Below are 20,432 nucleotides of genomic sequence, written 5' to 3'. Positions count from 1 at the left end.
GAATTTGTCAAACGGTACTTTAAAGGTAAAGTCATTCAGTTTTTTTATTTATTTTGAACAAATTTGTTAGTTGAAATGAGTGATCCTAATTTTTCGTAAATTTGTTAACTTCTTCATATTTCTATAACTATTAATTCTACTGTTTTAGATTGTTACCGAGAGTTGTCAACGGAGCTATTGCAGCGACCATTGGAGCTGCGGCTGTTTTTCCTTTGGATTTGGTAAAAACTAGATTACAAAACCAACATGTCGGCCCAAATGGTGAAAAACAATACTCGTCCATGTAATTTTCAACGGTTTTAATTTGGAAGCACATGCTCTAATAATTTATATTGCTAGGTTTGATTGTTTCAAGAAAACATTACAACATGAAGGAGTTCGCGGATTATACAGCGGTTTAGCAATAAATCTGTCGTTGGTCGGAATAGAAAAAGGCCTTAAATTGTCGGCCAATGATTATTTTCGATATTATTTAAGCTCAAAGGATAAGTAATTTAATTGAAGTCAATTGTTAGAACTTGTATATTATATCTTTGCTTTACAGGCGTTTGTCCCTTTCAAGACAAGCCCTCGCAGGTGCTGGCGCAGGTGTAATACAAACATTAGTGTCATGTCCCATGGAACTACTCAAGATTCAACTCCAAGATGCCGGGCGTGTAGCAATTGAAGCAAGAAAATGTGAAATTACAAAAATTATTTCAGTGCAATTATTAAATTAATATTTCGTTTTTAGCTGGTAAAGCGGTGGAAAAGTTATCAGGACTTGGCGTTGCAGCAAAATTGTTTAGAGAAAAAGGCATTTTTGGGTTGTACAGAGGCATTGTTGCTACAGCCTACAGAGATATAACATTTGCATTTATTTATTTTCCTATGTACTCATACATTCATGATTTGGGGCCCACTGATCCGGATGGTAATATCTTATTGTCTCAAGATAACAATTCATTCAATGTGAAACATGAGCGTAATTTCTTACAGGTGAAGCAAAATTATACTGGCATTTGATATGTGGCCTTTTGTCGGGGGCAGCCTCTGCGTGGATTTGCACGCCTTTTGATGTGATCAAGACTCGTTTCCAGGCAATTGCTAAGAGTGAAGGGCAAAAGCAATACAAAGGACTTTGGCATTGTTTTACGTAGGTATAGTATATTATTCACGACATCATATAATTCAATATTTTATTAGGGACACATGGCAAACTGAAGGGATTACAGCATTATTCAAGGGCGGTGGATGTCGAATCATTGTGATTGCGCCTTTATATGCAATAGCTCAAGCTGTGTACTACTTTGGAATAGCAGAAGCTATATTGGGTATAGATAGACAAAAAAGTGTAAAGTAAATTTGAATGTACGATATCACGAAAATAATATTTTTGAATTGAGTTGAAGAGTTTCTTTTTTCTTTATTACTGATTTCAAGAATAATTTTTTTTTACAAAAAATGGTTGATGCTCTGCTTAAAATCAGATATTTCGATAACAAAAGCTATTAAAAGGTGTTCCGTGATCAAGGTTTGGTTTGCACAGAAACCGAATAAATGTCTTATCCTACGCATATAAAACAAAGTCGCGTTTGTTACAGCATTTATAATTCAAGAACAGCTGGACAGTTTTTAATGATCAATGATTTGTTGAATCCATCTCTGCCTCGAATAGCAGAATAACTAGTAAAATATAAAAACATATAACTTAACATGTGTTAAATAAGACAAATTTGGGAACAAAAACTATTTTATAATACTCATATTCTATGCAAGTATGAAGTACAAGAACTTTAATGGCAGCCATATTGATATCCTTTACAACTGCCATTGAAAATGACAAATAATGACATCTCTAACTTCACAATTTAAATTATAGGCCATGAGTGATCAATTTCTGTATGGTTTGGTTATTGATATACTAAATTTAATACATAATTAATAATTAATCATTTTTAGATTAATACCACGTATTGTAAATAGTGCTATCGCTGGTATCATCGCTTCACTGTTGGTCTATCCTATCGACTTGGTAAAAACGCGCTTTCAAACTCAACTAATCACTCCAGACGGACAACAAAAATATACATCTTTGTAAGTTTATTTTGTTAGACTCAAGAATGAAATCAAATTGAATTTCAAATTAATTTTAGAACGAATGCTTTGGTAAAAATTCATAAACACGAAGGATTTATTGGATTGTATCGCGGATTATCGGTGAATGTATTACTAGTGACACCTGAATTGGTTGTTCAAATCACCGGAAACGACTGTTTTAGACATCTCTTCCAACCACCGAAAGGGTATAATCTTAAAAATTTTATTTATTATTTTATATATTTGTATGTTGTGTATCTAAAATTCAAATCAGGGAAGACAACATGTATTGGCAAGGAATGGCCGCCGCTTGTACAGGTGTATTAGCAACCCTCATTACTTCGCCAATGGAGTTATTCAAAATACAACTGCAAAACGAAGGACTCAAGTTAAAAGAAACTAATAGTAAACATTGAAACAGAATAGTGCCAATGTTCTTATTTAATATTTTTAGATATTTCTACGAAGCACTCGTTGACTGCTAGGATAGTGTTACGAAAAATAATCAAGGAAAATGGAATTTTAGGGATTTTCAAAGGAATCGTGCCTTGTGCATTGAGAGATATACCTTTTGCCGTTATTTATTTTCCCTTATTTGCGTTCCTGTATGATAAGGGTCCTAAAAGTTCCAACGGTACCAATATCTACAAAAATGTGAACAACATCCTTACCGGTTACATTTTACAGACGAAGCTACCTCTAGCTGGTCTCTCTTTTCAGGCATCATGTCAGGAGCAGCTAGTGCATTTCTCCTAACACCGGCTGATGTTGTAAAAACCCGTATCCAAACACTGAATTCCGGAGTGCAATATGACGGCGTTGTTGATTGTTTCAAGTATACACCAATAACAAAATTCATTGCGGCATTTCACTAATTGCTCTATTGTAGAAAAATTTATCGCAATGAAGGATTCTTTTCATTTTTTCGAGGAGCCGGTTGCCGAGTGTTAGTCATAGCTCCACTTTTTGGATTCACCGAAATGATTTATTACTTCGGCGTTGCTGAAACACTCTTTAACTTACCAACACAAACATTTGTGCGGCATAAATAGTAATATATGTTGTAAAGAAATTTAAAACTAGTCGGTAATTTAATATCTTACACACCTGAAGCCCCACCGTGACTTAACTCTACGGATATGTTAAGATTCAACTACTTTCTGGTCAGTGACATAATGGACATAACAGAGAAAAGTGTTCTGCTTGCAAAAAGCAACAATGATCAAGTGAAGAAACATCGCACCTTTACTTCTGGTTTGTCATCGTTATTTGCAATTATTTGCATTGTTGATGTGTTTGGAGTATTTCCAATCGTAGCACTTCCAAAGAGCATCATTGATTGTGGTTGGTACTAAAACAAAATAGTCTTAGAAGAGTAAAATATATTATTATAACGTACCTATTAAAACGGTGGTATATTAAATTATTATTTAAGGAATATATGGAATTGTTGTAATATGTGTCGTCAGCACTTTGCAGATTTACACTGCATCATTACTGGGAAGATGCTGGTTGATCGCAGAACAAATAGATCCGGATGTTGAATCGAAAAGTCGTTATCCCTACTCTGCGTTAGCCGAGTTAACATTTGGGAAACGTTTTTCAAAAGTGGTTACATTCTTTTTAGACATTACAATTTTTACAGGAGGTATTCCAAATTTATTAGTTGGTAAGGCGGAAATTACTCTTTCAAAAAGATTTTCACAATTAAAAATGTTCACCTTTTTCAGCTTCTCAAACGTTGCAATTACTTGGACGTCGGGTATCTGAGAATCACTTGGATTTGTCCTTTTGTTATTGGATTATTGTCATAGGCACATTGTTATGCCCATTACTATGGCTTGGAAGTCCAAAGGACATGAAGTCAGTTCACTGACCTATAAGCCAGCAATTTATATTAAACTCGATGATTCCAGGTTGTTGTGCACCTTGTCAGTCACTTTTGTTTTAGGTACTTTTATCTTAGTAATAACTTCAATGTTATTTGATAATAGAATCATAAGTAATGACTCCACTAATCCTGGAATTAATCGATCGATTTGGACGAATATGTTAACAGCGTATGGCATTATCACATTTCAGTTTGATATTCATCCGACAATATTAACAATCCACGTTGATATGGATGAAAAGAAAAAGATCACAAAAGTTATAATTGTGGGATTTTTAGGTAATACCTAAATATTAAGGTAATACCTAAAATTTTTAATTAAAGTTACTTCTAGCGTCGTTAAGTATGTTTGCAATTTCTACATCCATCGCATATTGGCGATATGGTACAGGAGCTAAGCCAAGTTTGCTCGGATCACTTCCCAGCTCGATCGCATTACATTTTGCTGCCTTGCTGGTCGCATTGCAACTTTGTTTAACACTAGCCGTGAGCAATAGTGCATTATATCAACACCTAGAAGATTGCCTTGGAATTTCCAGAGGTAATTTAAAACACATCTCAATCAATTAGTTTCAAAACAAAATGCATTCATTGTTTAAGAATTTAATCATCGCCGATGTATTTTACGAACTGCACTGAGTGCAATTGCAATACTAATCGCTGAAGCAGTACCACAATTCGATATTGTAATGGCTCTGATTGGTGGCACATTCATCGGGCCGTTAGTATTCGTGTTGCCGCCATTGTTCTACATTCGCATCAGGTTATTGAAGCGAAAACACGAGGGAGAATTACAACTGGCTGTATTTAATAACATCGTTTACAATTCAACAACTCCTTCAATAGCGTCGACCAGCTCGCAACCTGCGTCAGACAATTTAATGATACAATCACCACGATCACCAAACGATACCCATCCGGATCAAAATTACTTCCAAACCAATTTACAAACAACGCTCGCGTTACTAGTGATCCTCTTCGGATTATGCTTCACGATTGGGGCGACCTATCTAAACATCTCAAATGTAATCGCATTCACAAGCTTCTCACAACCCTGCATTTATAATTTAACTCTTTTATCACCATTTTAAATTACAATTACAACATACACACGTCTTCGGTAGCTACGTTATGCAAGTAATAAAGTTAATAATATAATAAAAGTACAAACATTAAACATCAGTCATTGTTTCTTTTTGTATGTGTGTGTGTGGTGTAGATAACATAAATATTTAAAAATCAAAGAAGAAGAAGCCCAATTGTGGGTGGTGGGGACGTTGTGGGAAGAGTACCCGGTTGACGGTGTGGACAACGCCGTTAGTGGCCATACCGTCGCACTTTGTGACAGAAGCACGACCGATGCGTACCTGGCGCGACCCGCTGCGAGAAACCTGTTGATGCTGACCAGCCATAGTCGAGACAACACTATTGAAGCCCCAAGTTTGGGGACCGACGCCCGCGCAGCATAAAACCTCTGTAAAATTCCATATTGTTGTAAACCAGTTTACAACCTGCATTTTTATTAAGTCATTTTACCTGTTAGCACGTGATTCTTAAGAACCAAGTTGGCTTTCTCCTTATCTTCGAGTAGAGTCTTCATATCTTCGTCGTTAACGTTCTTGAACGCTTCGTTATCTGGCGCCACGAATGAAATTGATCGTTTGGTGTCCTTCAGTATCTCTACCAATTCGGTGTCCTTCATGACCTTGCGCAGAGTGCTGTAGTTGTCATCATTTTCGATAACATCCATGATGGTCTGGTTTACTGGCATGAGGATGCGGTCGACTTCGTGGATAACGGATCCGCACGACTTCTCGTCGAAATTGGTCAAGCGTGCGCAATTGACGGTTGCTCTATTTACGATATTGGCAAATAATGGCAACTGTGGGCACACGGATAATCGATCAATCGTGACATCAACAACCTCCTTAATTATCACAAAAACCTACCGTGGAATATAAATTAACTCGCAAGCGTTGATCTTCGGCAAGAGTGTTCAAGAAAACGTTGTTCTCCATTTCGCATGTCTCGAGTTTACCATCAATCACGTGGGCCTTGATGAATTCACGCATTTTTCCTTATCGTCAGCGATTTCCTCCATGTACTTTTTCGCTTCGGGAGTTCCGAGTGCTTCGTCACTCGGAGCGAAAACCGTAGCATTCTCGAAAGCATTCATTTCTTCTTGGAATTGCGCGTCTTCAATCAACTTCTGGAACTTGGTCATGTTGTTGTTCTTCAAGGCGTCGTTCAAGTAGAGCGCTGATAAGAAGATTACAAAATCATTAATGTCTATGACTGACGTATGCGATGTAAGACAAACCTGTTTCGGGGATCATAATGGTATCAATCAAGTGAATGACACCATTAGTGGCCATAATGTCTGCCTTCTCAATGTTGGCGTTCCCTTCAATGACCAATTTGTTATCATCCTTGCGCTCCATCTCGAGTACTTCGCCGGCGAGATTGTGTGTCGTCGCATTACCGATGATTGCGGATGAACAGATTGTATTGCCAACGATGTGATGACGCAAAATGCTACCGGCACAACCTTTACCACCCAAAAGTTTTTCTCTTGTAGCAGGGTCCAACTTTTCAAAGGCTTCGTCTGTTGGAGCAAAGACAGTGTAATGTCCGTCATCTTTGAAAAGTGTGTCCAGGTCAGTGTTTTCCAAAACTATGATTACAATAAACATTTAATATAAATAGTTTATTACAGTTTTATAAAGCAAACCTTTCTTAAAACTGGTTAGTTTCGGATGTTCTTCAACGATAAGTGGGATACTGTTGACAGCTGGTTGCATAACTCCGTCAAGCACGTGCACAATGCCGTTCTTTGCCAGGTTGTTGCTTTTCTTAATTCGCACGCAGTTTGCCGTGACCATTTTCTCGAACGACCTAGTCGGATAAACGTTGATCCTAATCGACTTGTTGTCGTTTTCGGTGGTAATTAATTCCTCATTAGACAAATCGTTAAGATCGACAAAGCCAGGCACAAAATGGTTGCGCACTAGTTCCGGTGTAGAGATGGCGTCCCGCCGGCGACGTAAAGTTTCAACGCGATTCTAAAAAAAGATAATAGCTCATCAAACAGGCACAAAAAAAAAATCAATCAACGCGCAAATTACCATGTCGGTCATTTTATCGTCAAAGTCTTCAATAGCCTGGTCAGTGGGCAGGAAGACGGTAAAGTTGCCGTTATCGATTTCATCTCGCATGCCCGCCATCGATACCATCTCCATGAACGACTTGCCCTCCAGTTGCTCGATTGTTTCCGCCAATAATTTGAGCTCTAATTGTTTGTTGCAACCGGCGGAGCCTTCGCCGCGCACAAAGCCGTAACAGCACTTGTAGCGAACGGTAAATGTCTTCACGACGCCGTGATTGTTAATCCTGCAAGAGCAATACAAAGTCGCGTGAGTACCGCGTGTGCGATTGTTAAATTTCGATCGTCACCTACTTCGTGACACATTCGTATTTCGTCGGCGTCTGATGGCAATTCGAGAGACTGATGGACGTCGAAAAGAAATTGGGCACTTCCTCGGTCTCGTTCTTTTGGTTCTCGATGGCGTGCTCGTCGTCGTCGTCATCATCCGTGCTCTCTTCGCGTTCAATGCACACGTTTGACCTGGAGCACATTAAATCTAACTCGTTAGCAGTTAGCTCACCAGCGATAATGCAATATAATGCTACGCTTAAGTTAATAAAGCATTATAAACAATAAAATCAGGTTGAGATTACACTATAAAAACCGCGAAACAGAACGACATAAGAAAAAAGTTCTAATGACCTATTGTTTTAATTTAACATAGCAGTTTCGAAACCAATCTGAAATTAGTATTATCATAAAAGTGACAATTTATTTATTTACGCGAATAAGGTCAAGTTCATTTATCGACTTATTTCTCTATTTGTATTGCTGAATCAGCCGCAAATAAAGTACAACCTGCATTATTAGTGTCATGCTCACGAAAGATTTAGAAAACTACTTTCTACTGACACCATAAAATAATTTCATATTCTTAACGTTGCCACGAGCGAGCGTGTATCATCACAGTGCATACATGATTGTACCTTTCGCATTTCTTTGTTAGTCGCTCGTGAATCTAATTCGAAAAGAAACTTTGACGCGCGAAGCCGCAAAAACATTTGATGGCATTTAGGAATAGGTTAAGATATTTTCGTCGCACGTATCTATGTTACCACGAAAAAAAGTTTAAATGTTAAAATAATAAATCGTTCAGAAATAGGCGACACGAATTTCTTTCCTGTGTGCTTAATTGCCGCGAGTGTGATATAACGTTGGAATTAGGAGAAAATTAATTAGAGAATCAAATAAGTGCATGGCGTAGTGCAACCTAAATGGCCAATTAGTTCAGTTTCAGAACTTTCTACCTACCAAACGCAACTTGCCTAAATGCCTAAACGAATCAGGAATCATACCGCAATGTTAATTTTCACGCCGCCGCTAATCCACCAAACGGTACAAACAATTAACAACTCCGTTTTGTGAGTTCAATGTGTCCGAAACATATTTGTACAAATTTCATGCTAAAATTCAATATTATTCATTGTGCTTTGTGTTGCTCATATATTATTGTTTGTTTTGAATATGTATGAATTATTTAACATTCATCATTATTCGTGATTGTTTCTAGTGAGATCTCAGAGTGATACCGAATAAATTAGAGATTAATCTACACGATTCGCAGTGATTGTTGAAAACAAGATAATCGCGTCCTGAATGACAAATCGAATCAAATAATTTCCAGAATCGTGATGTTTTCAGATTCTATTCATACCGTAAACATGTAATTTTCATCTAATTGATCAAGATTGAATTGTAATTATAATTATAGTTAATGAAATCACTCACCCCTTCCACCATGGTTGATAGTCGCCCATGGACGGACCAAAAAAGCTGCCGAAACCAAACAAGCCGCCTGAATTGGGCCTCCTTGGAAGACCACCATGGCTGCCTATTCCAAAACCGAAATCTGAACCCAAACCGGGTATACCGGCAGGATTGGCAAACCCATCAACAGCGTCTACGTCCAAAACGCCACCGGGTAAAACTCCATCATCAAAACTTGGTTTGCTAGGTGGCCCTCTGCTCAGTTTCTTTGGATCTTTATAATCTGGTGATAAAGGTTCTCTGCTCTCTGCCGATTCTAAATCTTCACCGGAGCGATACTGTGCGCGCCAGTTAAACGACGGACTGTAAACAGACGGATCGTAAATGGGGTACGGGTTGTATGGGTCGTAGGGACCACTAAAAGAAGAAAGCGTGCTCTGTATAAAACCATCAGAAAAGTGATAACTACAAACTAAACAAACTACAATACTACAAGTATATATAAATAATAATAATAAGTAAAAATAGAGAAATAATAAAACATTCACTGTGTCAATGAGAATTATTTCGCTTCACATGCGCCAAAAACTCAAGCCATCGCAACTTTATTACAACTTATTGAAAATAAAGTGTGGCAACAAAATGTTAATTCAAAGTAGGCCTGCATGCTGCATGCATTGCGCCGAAGATCTTGACTAACAAGTGGGAACTGTGGTTTTCTCACATCAAATTGCACAATTCACGCGGTTTAATTGTGCTTCGTCATGATAATGACAACTCTTTTCAGACACCGTTGGTTGGAAACATTCAAAAAATAAACTAAAGCCAGGGCGAACACATCGAGCCGTAAATTGTACAGTGCAAGGTCAACATTATCCACAAAACAAATTGTTACGATAATAAATAAGATTAACATCATCAAAACATTCAACTTAAGCAGATGATAAAATAAAAAATAAACTTCATTTTATTTTAACAAGTACATAAAAAATAAAGTGACCTCCTTTTATTTAGAACGTTATTTTAAATTTTTACGACCGTTTTAAGATGAATTAGATACGTGAATAAAGTGTAGTTGATGTTTTATTATTTTGCAGATGCGTGGTGAACGTTATTTATAGAAACGCGTTGAAAAATGCAAAATCAGTGTAAAGTTGACTCATCTAAATGATTTAATTACGTTTTTTTATGCTAACGAATAAAAACACAACATTGTGCGAATAATTAACATTCTAGTCTCATTTTCCGATTCGCAGATGAACATAATTAGTGCGCATTTCAAACTTGTTAGCGGAATCGTCGCGCTTCACATTCGAATCGCATCTTCATCTTTATCCTCGCTATAATTATCGCGGCATTCTAAAGTGGCTGCGATGAGTTTAACATGATGAATTAAAACCGTACGATAGGCGACAACAATCGTGCATTGTTTAATTTACCATCACAGGAATAGTACGTTAAAAAGTCGTTTGCAAGATAAAACGACTGCAATGTCGAACGCGATAAACTTCGACTCTGACTTCGACGTTCGGAGAATATTCCGATTTCGCTAAGTAAATTAAATAATTAGCGCGTATTAGATACGAGCTGAATATATAACGTTGTAATTGATGCGATTGCTACAGTTAGAGCTAATCTTTTAGGACATGATTAAAATTTATGTAAGAATGTAAGGAAGTTGAGAATTAATTTGATAATTTAAGATTTTACACGAATATCGCAAATTGGAATTGTTTTAAACTGTAAATAAGTTAACAAGTTAATAAAGAAACAAAATAACCTTGCTTCTAGAAACAACAGAAATTTAGCGCTATTATTTACACGTTCTTTGACAAGCGACAAGAGTAGACAATGGAATATAGAAGCGACAAGTTCGAAACTAATTAGTTACGGTTTTTAGACGTGTGCGAATTCCGTGCATGTTAGAAATACAAAGACAAGCAGTGGGATTCAATTGTTTCAATCGTTTGTTGTGGTTTTTGCGCTTAAAACATTTACAAACTATCTACAGAAGTGTTTAAGTGGGTACTTATTTACCTGAAAAAGTCCGCATTAACACCCAAGACCAAAAGGGCGCTTACAACCAAACAGGTCTTCGACATGATGTAAACGCCGGTAACAAAACTAAAACTGAAACTGGAAACTCGCTGCGCTGCTAAGTCGTTTGGTAAAAGTGTCCGCCGCGAACTGTCAGTGAAATAATGATGTTCCTCATTTATATGAAGCCTTCCTGCGCGCCGAGTGGGGGACCCGCCACACTCTTCTGGCTTCATCATCCGAGTCCCGTTAATCCTTTTCTAACATCTTTTGTTTCGCTTGTACCTCCTCATAAAATTGCCTTTTTTTGTTCTTGACGCTCATCGTGCGTGGTGGAAAAATGTGTTGATAAGAAGAAAAAAACAACAACAGGTATATGTAAATATAGTACATTGAAATAATCGGATGCGGGCCGTCTGACTTCTGTATATGTCGATTATGCTTGGTAAATGTTTGGTGTTAGAAACAAAACAAAGTTAATTGTGTGAGTGTGCATTGGCGTCACGCTACACTTGAGCCAAAACAATAAAAGGTAACGCGCGTCGCCATTTGCATTATATAATTCAGCTTGATCTTGTTCGGCGTGGACGGACTTCAAATGGAATCAATTAAATTGGCCTCGACCTTCAATGTCCGTGAAACGTTGAGGTTTTCAAACCAAACCGATAATTTAATTCATTATTTCGATACCTATTCCATTCTAGAACTCAAACACCACTGGGTCTAAACTATAGAATTCTAGAAGTTTCCAGTCGGATAATTACAATATGATTAATATTTATAACAACACTGATAAGCTTTTAGTGCTCTACGGACTGAATCATAGTGTCGTATCGACTTACATTTCGCAGAATTGTTTTTATAATTTAATTAGCATGAAAAGAAAGTTTACATTCAATCTGTTTACAAATATTAATTCCAGTCGTAGTATGTTATTATCAGTTCTTCGAACTTTTTAATCATCTGCTCGAGATTTTCAATGTGTACCTTCAACCAGCCATCAAAGTATTAGTGAATGATGAATATTATGACTGTTTAGCAACAGTGGCAAGTGCGACAACAGACCCTATTCACTAAAGCAATTGCAACAAATTGTTTGACATCCGTATTAATTCAGTATACGCTAGATGTGTTTAAACAACATTGCAATAATGGATTATGTTCCATTCACTGTTCCTTGATTACCACGAATAAAAAAGTTCCAAAGATTTATTTAGAAACTTGTTAATTTCGTTTTTTTTCTACCATCAATTAACCTAATATTAGCGGATTATCAGATGATTCTGTCAAGATGAGCTTAAACTCGTTAGGTCGCCGTTTGAATGTAATTAATTGTGTTGCAATAACAACTTCCGGTATTAATGCAAATCAGTGTTAATGAATTTTACATGTATTAAGCTGTTTTTATGATATAAACAGTCAGCGCCATTTTAGTTCTGTTATTCTCATTTGATTACGTTCATTATATCATATTATATTATTATTTAATAATTTGGTTTATAAACAACTTGAATGAAATAAATCGACAAGGTAAAGTAGTGCGTCAACCTATTTGAATTGCCTGGATTACAATGGCTACACCTTATTTCTTTTGTTTTCTGGCGAGTGACTCGAACTCATCAAAGGATGACTCATAAGTAAGACTATGTACTGCTGTCCAGACGAGTGAAACGAATAGGATATGCGGTTAAGAAGCAAGACGCGTCGCTTAAGCCTGAAGACCAAGTAAGTATCGCAAATTATATAGGATCCAGTACATACTCATAGTAACACAAATTCTAGCAAATTATTTATACTTCGTTTTGGTTTCAAATGATATTATGCTATTAAATGTGTATTTACGTTGTATGTAATAAGAAACGTTGTTGATTTGAATGGTTGATTTTGTTAAGGTGTAAAGTACAAGTGTTTATAAATATCAAACAAGCGTTAATTTCTCAAAGTTCCCACTAATGGACACTACAGTGGCGTAGCTACAAAGATTAATTCTGCTTAGATGCAATATAAAAGAAAATTTCAAATTTGGAACAAGTCTCTTTTTATTATTATCCTTGTTTGGCACTTCAAGACTTTCTTCCCTTGCACTTATACTCGTTTCTTCTTAGTCCCTGTTAAACCGCTCGCCTTCATCCCCTCCACGTCATCATAATTACTGATGTAATGAGTTCTCCTTTGTAACGCAAATCATGTTTTTATATTCAAACAAGTAAATTAATACCGCCCTATTTTCACAAAAATTACTCTCGAACACTGTATTGACTTGTGAAAAAAAAATCTGCATGGTAGCTACGCCACTGGATACATAGAGTATTTGACGAGTAAACACAAACTACCTACGTTTTGGAATTTTCCTGCAACTTTCGTAGCACTCTTACAAGTGATCATGTGAAAGACTTTTGATAAATTTAAATAGCACCACAAGAAAAATAATAAATTGATGACCACTCAAACTAATAAACAAAAAAATCACGAATCATCATATTAAACATCATAAGTACAAATTACTTATAATTCATAATTTAAGTACTTTTAATAATTCAAGAAGACCATAATTCAATCATGTAAAAATGAGTTTCTACCTAAGATATAAAAAATGGGAGCATTTTTATTTGGCAAAGAAGTCGTGATGAGAACCAATCTTTTGGCCGATGGATAAAACTAGCACAATTTTTTTAATATACCGAATGGTTGAAAAACAACAAAAAAACTAATTTAATCGAATCCAATCAATTTCTTTTAAGTGGAAGATTTCCTGTTTGTCATATTAACTAATAATTTTAAAACAAACCTTTAAATTTTATTTGGTAAATACTTTAGAAAAATATTGTACTCAATGTTTAACATATAGTCTTCAATTACCATGATTGATGTCTATCGGCAACGTATATATAAAATAAATGCATTTTTGATTATTCTGCAATACGATAGTTGTTCCTGCATGCGTAGCTTATTACAATTTGTTTCCAACACTCGTCAATGTATCGTAAATAGCCTGAGCTACATATTCAACATTAGCCGACGTCAATCCGCACATCGAAATTCTGCCGGACTTCAACATATAAATATGATGCTTCTCAATCATGTATCTAGACTGAATTTCTAAAAAACATTACATTCCATTATATTTTAGTTCAATATTAATCTAATTTTTCTTAATTCTTACCATTAAGTCCGGTGTAAGAGAACATACCAATTTGGGTAGTGATATGCTCCCAAGTACCAGGCGCGCCAAGGCGTTCCAAAGCTGAGCGTAACAATTTGCGCATCTCAATAATACGACCAGACATTGTTTTAACATTGTCTCTCCTAGAAAATTACAAGAGCAATGAAATTATTTTATGAGCATGAAGAAATATATTGTTTTTTTACCATTCATTGTATAAATCGTTATTGTTTAGAACGTAAGCAACAATCCTTGCGCCATGGCTTGGTGGATTGGAGTACATCGCTCTCACAATAATGCTCATTTGACTTTTGATCATTGGGGCATCTTCAATTCTCTTAGGCACCACAATTAAGTTACCAGTTCTTTCGTCTTAAGAAAAAATTAAAATAAGTTAGGCGCTAGTAGGCAACCAAAATTACAAACAACAAAGGCATAGTTAAAACTTCGATTAAAAAAGGTTTAGAAACTCACTGTAAAGACCAAAGTTCTTAGAAAAGACTGTGCGCAAAATATTTCAAATCCACGATCAAGGAAATATCTCACAGCCCATGCATCCCTGTCCAAATCTCCAGAGGCAAATCCTTGGTAGGCGGAGTCAAAGAATGGGAAAAGTTTCCTGCTTTCGCAAATATCGGCAATCTGTTTCCATTGCTCATGAGTTGGATCACATCCCGTTGGATTATGAGCGCAGGCATGCAGAACAACAACAGAATCTTCAGGGGCATTCTCCAAATCTTCTACTAAGCCATCCCAATCAATTCCACGTTTCTCAGCCGACCAATATCTATACCTTCTCGTTTCAAACCCAGCTTGATTGAAAAGCAAAATGTGGTTTTCTATAATAATAAAAATAATTTGTGTGTGCTGTGCTGAACATTTAAATATCATAAATTATTACCCCATGATGGGTCTGATACATAAACAACTTTGTAGTCTAAGACTCTGCGCAAAAATTCGGCACCAACACGGAGCGCACCAGTACCGGAAAGTGTTTGTACACCAAACGCCTAAAAATAAACAATTATGTAATGTCACAGCTATCAATTACATGCCATGATCACATGATGTCAAATCAGATGTTTGCCAAAATTTCAAAATGTGTTTACACCCAGTTATCAGCAAAACTTATTGTTGATTTCAACATAATAATGCAATTGAAATATGTGGTTTGAGTGGATCATGTGAACACTTGATGATATATGTTAAGAGTGCATTTCACAAGTACCCTTTGTTGTAGATAAGCCTCAGATTTTTCTCCTAGCAGCATTTTCACTGAGTGACAACAGAATTTGTCCAGACCAAGCATTGGGAAATACTCTTTGTTCAGAGTTTCATCAGCAGCCAGATTTTTCTCTGCTAAGCGTACCACTGGCAATACCCATGGTTGACCAACCTCAGTACGATAGGCTGAATGAATAAATAATAACATCAAATATATCACAAAATCTAAATTAAGCAATAAGATAAACTTACCACCAGCACCTAAACTGACTTTCTTCTCAAATGGATCATCCTGATAAGCTTTGTTGAGGTGGAACACCTCAATAGCTGGGGCCATTTCTACTTTGGAGAATCGTCCGCTCATTTTCGCACGGTAAAGTTTGTTCAACTCGTAGCAACAGACTGCGAAACAATAACGTTTGAAAGTTCGCTCGAATATTCGAAAGCGAAACAAGTCGAACGATAAGTGGTGATGCAACTGATAATTAAACCGAAGCAAAATATAGATGCCTTTTAATTCTCGTATCAGAATCTAACGTTTACGTATGCATAATCAGTTTAACCTTTGAAATATTAAGAAGGTCGAAAAATATTAAAAATACAGGATGTTTCAAAACATTACAGTAAATTTTAAAACCATAAATTGCGTTAAAAAATGTTCGTTATTGTTACGAATTTTGTACAAATATTTAAATTATTCATGTTTAGTTATAATGATTGGTAACGTTTGGAATTTGAAATAGTTTTGTGAATAGCCTATGAGAGTTAATTTTAAAGATAGCCTTCAAGAAAGTATTTAAAAGATAATTATAAAAATGTGATAGGTACTATGTTAATTTTACGTAATAAATGATAACGCAGCCAATTTGTAGATAATTGTACTTCAAAATTACAAGCAATACAAATCACAGTCACACTTTAATGAAAGTGACTGAAGTATCCTACACGCTTGTATCTGCAATAACAGACAAGGCGGCAATTTCAAATTACGGCCATACATGATCATTCCACTACACTTGTTCCCAGCCAGTTGCTGCTCTCAGTTGATTTTGCGAGCGCCCACGCCGCCTACGCGCATTTCATCGAGTAAATACGGTGAACAGAGATGGAACAGAGACGTATTGCGAAATAAAGGTGATATGTCTATGTCAGGCAATGTTTACCTCTTAAAACAACATTGCACTGTCTATCAATTGGGGAGACGATAGATATATAAGTAAAGTCTCTAAAATGAGTAAAAATGAATCAGATCATTCGACGCAAAATGAAACCGATAGTGTACATAGCCATCCTTAGTGTTTTTGGAAGTTTTGGTACATAATCATCACTTGCAGGTTAAGTATTACTATAATAATAGAACTTAAATTCCAGGAATTATTTTGGTCTACCTCCGATACATAATCGCTGATGGGAATGACATATACGAGGGCGTTATTAGTAGTAACAAACTAGATAGTCAATTAATTGACAATGACTTCCGAATACATGACTTGGAAGTTAAGTTGCAGACACTGGTTGCTAGGGTTCCCAAAAAATATGCACCTGTTAAATTTCTCAATTATTTAGAACGCAAACGAATTTTGGTATGAATTATTTTTATACATAAAATGTTATGAAATCTAATGTTTATTTAAATATTACTTATTTTATCTATTTGTAGATAACTGGTGGAGCTGGTTTTGTTGGATCTCACCTAGTTGATACATTAATGTTTGAAGGACATGAAGTTATTGTAGTAGACAATTTCTTCACAGGTCGCAAGCGTAATGTTGAACAATGGATAGGCCATGAAAACTTTGAACTGATACATCATGACATTGTCAATCCAGTATACATAGAAGTGGATGAAATTTACCATTTAGCGAGTCCCGCAAGCCCGCGGCATTACATGTCTAATCCAGTAAAAACCATAAAAACAAACACTCTAGGAACTATTAATATCCTAGGTATATGTGTTTGTAACTATGGCATAAAGCTATACAATTTTAACTGATAACATTTATAGGATTGGCACGTCGCGTGCACGCAAAGGTTTTAATCGCTAGCACGTCCGAGGTCTACGGTGATCCTGATATTCACCCGCAGCCTGAAACATACTGGGGCCATGTCAATCCCATCGGTCCACGTGCATGCTACGATGAAGGCAAGCGTGTGGCGGAAACATTATCTTATGCCTATGCCAAACAGGAGCGGATGGATGTACGTGTTGCGAGGATATTTAACACGTATGGGCCTCGTATGGTCATGAATGATGGTCGGGTGGTGTCAAATTTTATCCTGCAAGCACTGCAGAATGATGTTATTACTGTATGTCATCTTTCTAAATATTTAGTTGCTTTGTTTGTAAGCTGATAATGTTGCAGGTGTACGGGTCAGGTAAACAAACACGATCGTTTCAATACGTAAGCGATTTGGTTGATGGACTGATTGCTTTAATGGCGTCTAATTATACTCAGCCAATTAATTTGGGAAATCCTGTTGAACATACAATTAACGGTATAGATATAAAACACAATGAGAATTGGGTTGTTTCCTAATGAATGGTTTTTTTTAGAATTTGCAACAATTATTAAAGATTTAGTTGGGGGACGAAGTAAAATTAGCCACTTGCCAGAAGTCGAGGATGACCCGCAGAGGCGGCGTCCCGATATAACCAGAGCCAAAACATATTTAAATTGGGAGCCAAAGGTGGAACTCAGCGTCGGTTTGCAGAAAACTGTCGATTATTTCAAGAGGGAGCTGAAAAAGTTTAACTATTCGGAAAATAACAAGTTCGTTCCGGACAAACCTACAACGTAATCACTTAAGTTATTGATATTGTACTATTTGTGATAATGGAGATGTCTCCTACTCTTAGGTCAATAAAAGTATTGAACTAAAGCGGTTATTTGGTTTGTAATATGTATTTTAAATTAATCGAAATAAATTGAAAGTTCACAAGTGGTGTATATTTAGTTGCCTATAAACGATTTATTTTTATAATTCTTATTTCTTTTAACTATTTGCTCTTATATCTGCACATATTGCGATAGTTGTAGTGCACTAAAGATGCTTAAAATATTGCTGCAACGGTGTAAACGTAAAATATTGTGCACATAATAAATTTTTCCCTCTTCAACTTCTTTTTTCTTTGGGGGGATATAAGTCCTCGGTAGTATAGTGGTCAGTATCCCCGCCTGTCACGCGGGAGACCGGGTTCGATTCCCCGCCGGGGAGGCATTTTTGTTTTAGACAGAATTGTTAAAAACATTATTTTGCAAAAATTCTGTAAGTCATTAAAATTATATGTCCAACTCGCCCTGACCTAACTATGCTATTTAATAATTAAAGACCACTGAGCTTTCTCTCATAGTACCTATCTGATGTTATAATCAATTTATCAAATCCTAAAGGTTGATAAGAGAAAATATAGGGGAGCTGGTGATCTAAACTATCAATTACACATCTCATCTACCCAGTTTATTTTCAATATAGTTATCATCAAAATTATAAATGATTTGAACAAGCGATTCCTGAAGATATTAATAACTTGATAATTAATCGGTAGTTCAAACCCCCAGATTACCAATTTTTTTCTTTTCTTAATTTAATTGAATAGAGGAGAAAGCCATAAAACACTACATAAAAACATTCAAAAATTCCTATTCTATCGCTTTTCGATAATGTCTTGCCACAAAATGATTACATAAACAATCCACATACGTATTATTTATAACACTGTTTACTGTTGTTAGGCAGTTAAACAAGAAATGCACTCAAGAAATATTCTCGTTGATAGGTTTTCATTTAATGATTTATGCATTCTTCTTTTCGTATAAAAAGGAAACTTGAAAAAATATTAGCATCATTTCTTTCAAACATATATTCATATTCAGTTCAAGTGAAGTAATAATATTAAAATGAAAACCGTTGGAAAATTATACATGTCCAAAACTAGTCCGGCTGTGCGCTCGGTTTTATTCACGGTAAAAGCACTTGGAATATCACTGGAATACATCAATTTAGACATGAAACAAGGAGAACATTTAAAACCAGACTTTATCAAAGTAAGATAAACATGATTCATACATAAAATCAATATTAATATGTATATTTCTCACAGATAAATCCTCAACACACTGTGCCAACATATGTGGATGATGACGGCACAATTGTTTGGGATAGTCATGCAATCATGTCATTTCTAGTCGAAAAACACTCCAACCCCAATGAAGCAAACACTTTGTATCCGGCCAACTTGGCCCAACGTGCAGTTATCAATCAACGCCTGTTTTTTGAAGCCAGTGTTGTGTATCCAACTTTACGCGGGATTGTTGTATGTTTAAAAAACATAAAAAAAACATATAATCACCAAATTTAATTTACTTTTCTTTTAGCTACCGCTGGTGCAACAAAAACTTAAAACACCATCAACAGAAGCGCTGCAAGAAGCTCAAACGGTTTATGATTTCTTAGAAGTTTTCCTTGCTGATCACAAGTTTTTAGCCGGACAAAATTTAACTATAGCGGACTTCAGTATCATCACTACTTTGACAGCGTTGGATTACTTCGTGCCGATAGATGAAGCAAAACATCCGAAAGTTGCAAAATGGGTCAATAGTTGCAAAGAATTGCCTTATTATAACGAGGCTAATGAGGGACTACAGCAGTTTAAGGAGTTTATTCAAGGTTTAACTGGAGCATCTTGAGATCTTTCCAAGTTTAATACGACGTAGAAGAATCATTACTTAATTTCAATTGTAGATGCCAAAAATAAATGTAAAATGTATTAAATAATTACTGTATTTATATAGGCAACTTCTTATACTGTTCCATTAAAATAGTTTTTGCCATCGCTGTAAATATAAAGAAGTAAAAATTATCGGTGACTTTTTTATCAATCCATCATAAAAATTTATGTTATTTTACCGGGTAATAAAAAGGCTTCCAGCTTAAATATTGATTTTGAAGAAGAAAATCAACTAAAACGGAAAACAATTGCAAAAAAATATGCGCACCCTGTGCAACTGTATGAATATGTGTGCGAACTGCGTTCGACTGCACTGTTTTCCAGATGCCCTATTAACCCACTTTCAGAATATGACGTCAGTCCCAGCTGCATACAATTTCCATCATTTCCGAGATTTCCACATTGCACATTTCCCACAAAGTGCGTTTATATCTTTTCGGTTATCTGCATCCACTAA

At 36.0% G+C, this 20,432-nt stretch overlaps 6 protein-coding genes across 6 annotated transcripts; 4 read left to right on the top strand and 2 right to left on the bottom strand.

Moving 5' to 3' along the window:
• Positions 1-27: 27 nt before the first annotated feature.
• Positions 28-3,158, top strand: LOC135795597 (mitochondrial glutamate carrier 2-like). The gene is made up of 13 exons (XM_065307313.1): positions 28-95; positions 149-283; positions 340-489; positions 545-678; positions 734-913; positions 979-1,135; positions 1,186-1,338; positions 1,930-2,076; positions 2,136-2,285; positions 2,354-2,484; positions 2,534-2,713; positions 2,767-2,914; positions 2,969-3,158. Exons 1-13 carry the CDS (start codon positions 76-78, stop codon positions 3,129-3,131), a joined length of 1,848 nt encoding a protein of 615 aa, XP_065163385.1. The 5' UTR covers positions 28-75; the 3' UTR covers positions 3,132-3,158.
• Positions 3,159-3,228: 70 nt separating this feature from the next.
• On the top strand, positions 3,229-5,152 carry LOC135796475 (uncharacterized). Its single transcript, XM_065308502.1, has 6 exons — positions 3,229-3,423; positions 3,515-3,748; positions 3,810-3,942; positions 3,996-4,249; positions 4,305-4,511; positions 4,571-5,152. Exons 1-6 carry the CDS (start codon positions 3,255-3,257, stop codon positions 5,059-5,061), a joined length of 1,488 nt encoding a protein of 495 aa, XP_065164574.1. The 5' UTR covers positions 3,229-3,254; the 3' UTR covers positions 5,062-5,152.
• Positions 4,757-11,025, bottom strand: mfas (midline fasciclin). The gene is given in 10 exon segments (XM_065308501.1): positions 4,757-5,444; positions 5,507-5,852; positions 5,920-6,041; positions 6,044-6,229; positions 6,291-6,644; positions 6,702-7,032; positions 7,096-7,360; positions 7,428-7,595; positions 8,844-9,239; positions 10,860-11,025. Coding segments are annotated over 10 exon segments (2,475 nt in total). The 5' UTR covers positions 10,925-11,025; the 3' UTR covers positions 4,757-5,202.
• A 2,609-nt stretch (positions 11,026-13,634) lies between these two features.
• Got1 (Glutamate oxaloacetate transaminase 1) lies at positions 13,635-15,800 on the bottom strand. The gene is given in 8 exon segments (XM_065308504.1): positions 13,635-13,958; positions 14,023-14,165; positions 14,229-14,394; positions 14,497-14,517; positions 14,520-14,861; positions 14,924-15,032; positions 15,251-15,432; positions 15,499-15,800. Coding segments are annotated over 8 exon segments (1,224 nt in total). The 5' UTR covers positions 15,611-15,800; the 3' UTR covers positions 13,635-13,809.
• Positions 15,801-16,177: 377 nt separating this feature from the next.
• Positions 16,178-18,186, top strand: Uxs (UDP-xylose synthase). The gene is made up of 6 exons (XM_065308503.1): positions 16,178-16,559; positions 16,618-16,829; positions 16,907-17,192; positions 17,252-17,553; positions 17,610-17,742; positions 17,801-18,186. The coding sequence occupies exons 1-6, from the start codon at positions 16,487-16,489 to the stop codon at positions 18,043-18,045; spliced, it is 1,251 nt and encodes a 416-aa protein (XP_065164575.1). The 5' UTR covers positions 16,178-16,486; the 3' UTR covers positions 18,046-18,186.
• A 909-nt stretch (positions 18,187-19,095) lies between these two features.
• On the top strand, positions 19,096-20,107 carry LOC135795746 (glutathione S-transferase 1-like). The gene is made up of 3 exons (XM_065307522.1): positions 19,096-19,292; positions 19,349-19,561; positions 19,623-20,107. Exons 1-3 carry the CDS (start codon positions 19,146-19,148, stop codon positions 19,932-19,934), a joined length of 672 nt encoding a protein of 223 aa, XP_065163594.1. The 5' UTR covers positions 19,096-19,145; the 3' UTR covers positions 19,935-20,107.
• The last annotated feature ends 325 nt before the right edge of the window (positions 20,108-20,432 follow it).

Source organism: Atheta coriaria, unplaced genomic scaffold, assembly GCF_025399875.1.
Source record: "Atheta coriaria isolate IRGN ID8LTWV9N9 unplaced genomic scaffold, Caltech_Dcor_3.1 hic_scaffold_7_pilon, whole genome shotgun sequence".
Taxonomy (NCBI): Eukaryota; Metazoa; Arthropoda; class Insecta; order Coleoptera; family Staphylinidae; genus Dalotia; species Dalotia coriaria.
This window is presented reverse-complemented; position numbering and strand designations above follow the sequence as displayed.

Excerpts from the sequence above, each read along its gene's own strand:
- Uxs (XM_065308503.1), top strand. The coding sequence starts at position 16,487 with ATGAATCAGATCATTCGACGCAAAATGAAACCGATAGTGTACATAGCC. Across the intron at positions 17,554-17,609 it reads TGCAGAATGATGTTATTACT|GTGTACGGGTCAGGTAAACA; the intron begins GTATGTCATCTT and ends ATAATGTTGCAG. Across the intron at positions 17,743-17,800 it reads TGTTGAACATACAATTAACG|AATTTGCAACAATTATTAAA; the intron begins GTATAGATATAA and ends GGTTTTTTTTAG.
- LOC135795597 (XM_065307313.1), top strand. The coding sequence starts at position 76 with ATGAGTGATCCTAATTTTTC. Across the intron at positions 96-148 it reads ATGAGTGATCCTAATTTTTC|ATTGTTACCGAGAGTTGTCA; the intron begins GTAAATTTGTTA and ends CTACTGTTTTAG. Across the intron at positions 1,339-1,929 it reads GATAGACAAAAAAGTGTAAA|AATCATTTTTAGATTAATAC; the intron begins GTAAATTTGAAT and ends TAATTAATAATT.
- LOC135796475 (XM_065308502.1), top strand. The coding sequence starts at position 3,255 with ATGGACATAACAGAGAAAAGTGTTCTGCTTGCAAAAAGCAACAATGAT. Across the intron at positions 3,424-3,514 it reads AAAGAGCATCATTGATTGTG|GAATATATGGAATTGTTGTA; the intron begins GTTGGTACTAAA and ends TTATTATTTAAG. Across the intron at positions 3,943-3,995 it reads GGAAGTCCAAAGGACATGAA|GTTGTTGTGCACCTTGTCAG; the intron begins GTCAGTTCACTG and ends CGATGATTCCAG.
- LOC135795746 (XM_065307522.1), top strand. The coding sequence starts at position 19,146 with ATGAAAACCGTTGGAAAATTATACATGTCCAAAACTAGTCCGGCTGTG. Across the intron at positions 19,293-19,348 it reads TAAAACCAGACTTTATCAAA|ATAAATCCTCAACACACTGT; the intron begins GTAAGATAAACA and ends TATTTCTCACAG. Across the intron at positions 19,562-19,622 it reads CAACTTTACGCGGGATTGTT|CTACCGCTGGTGCAACAAAA; the intron begins GTATGTTTAAAA and ends CTTTTCTTTTAG.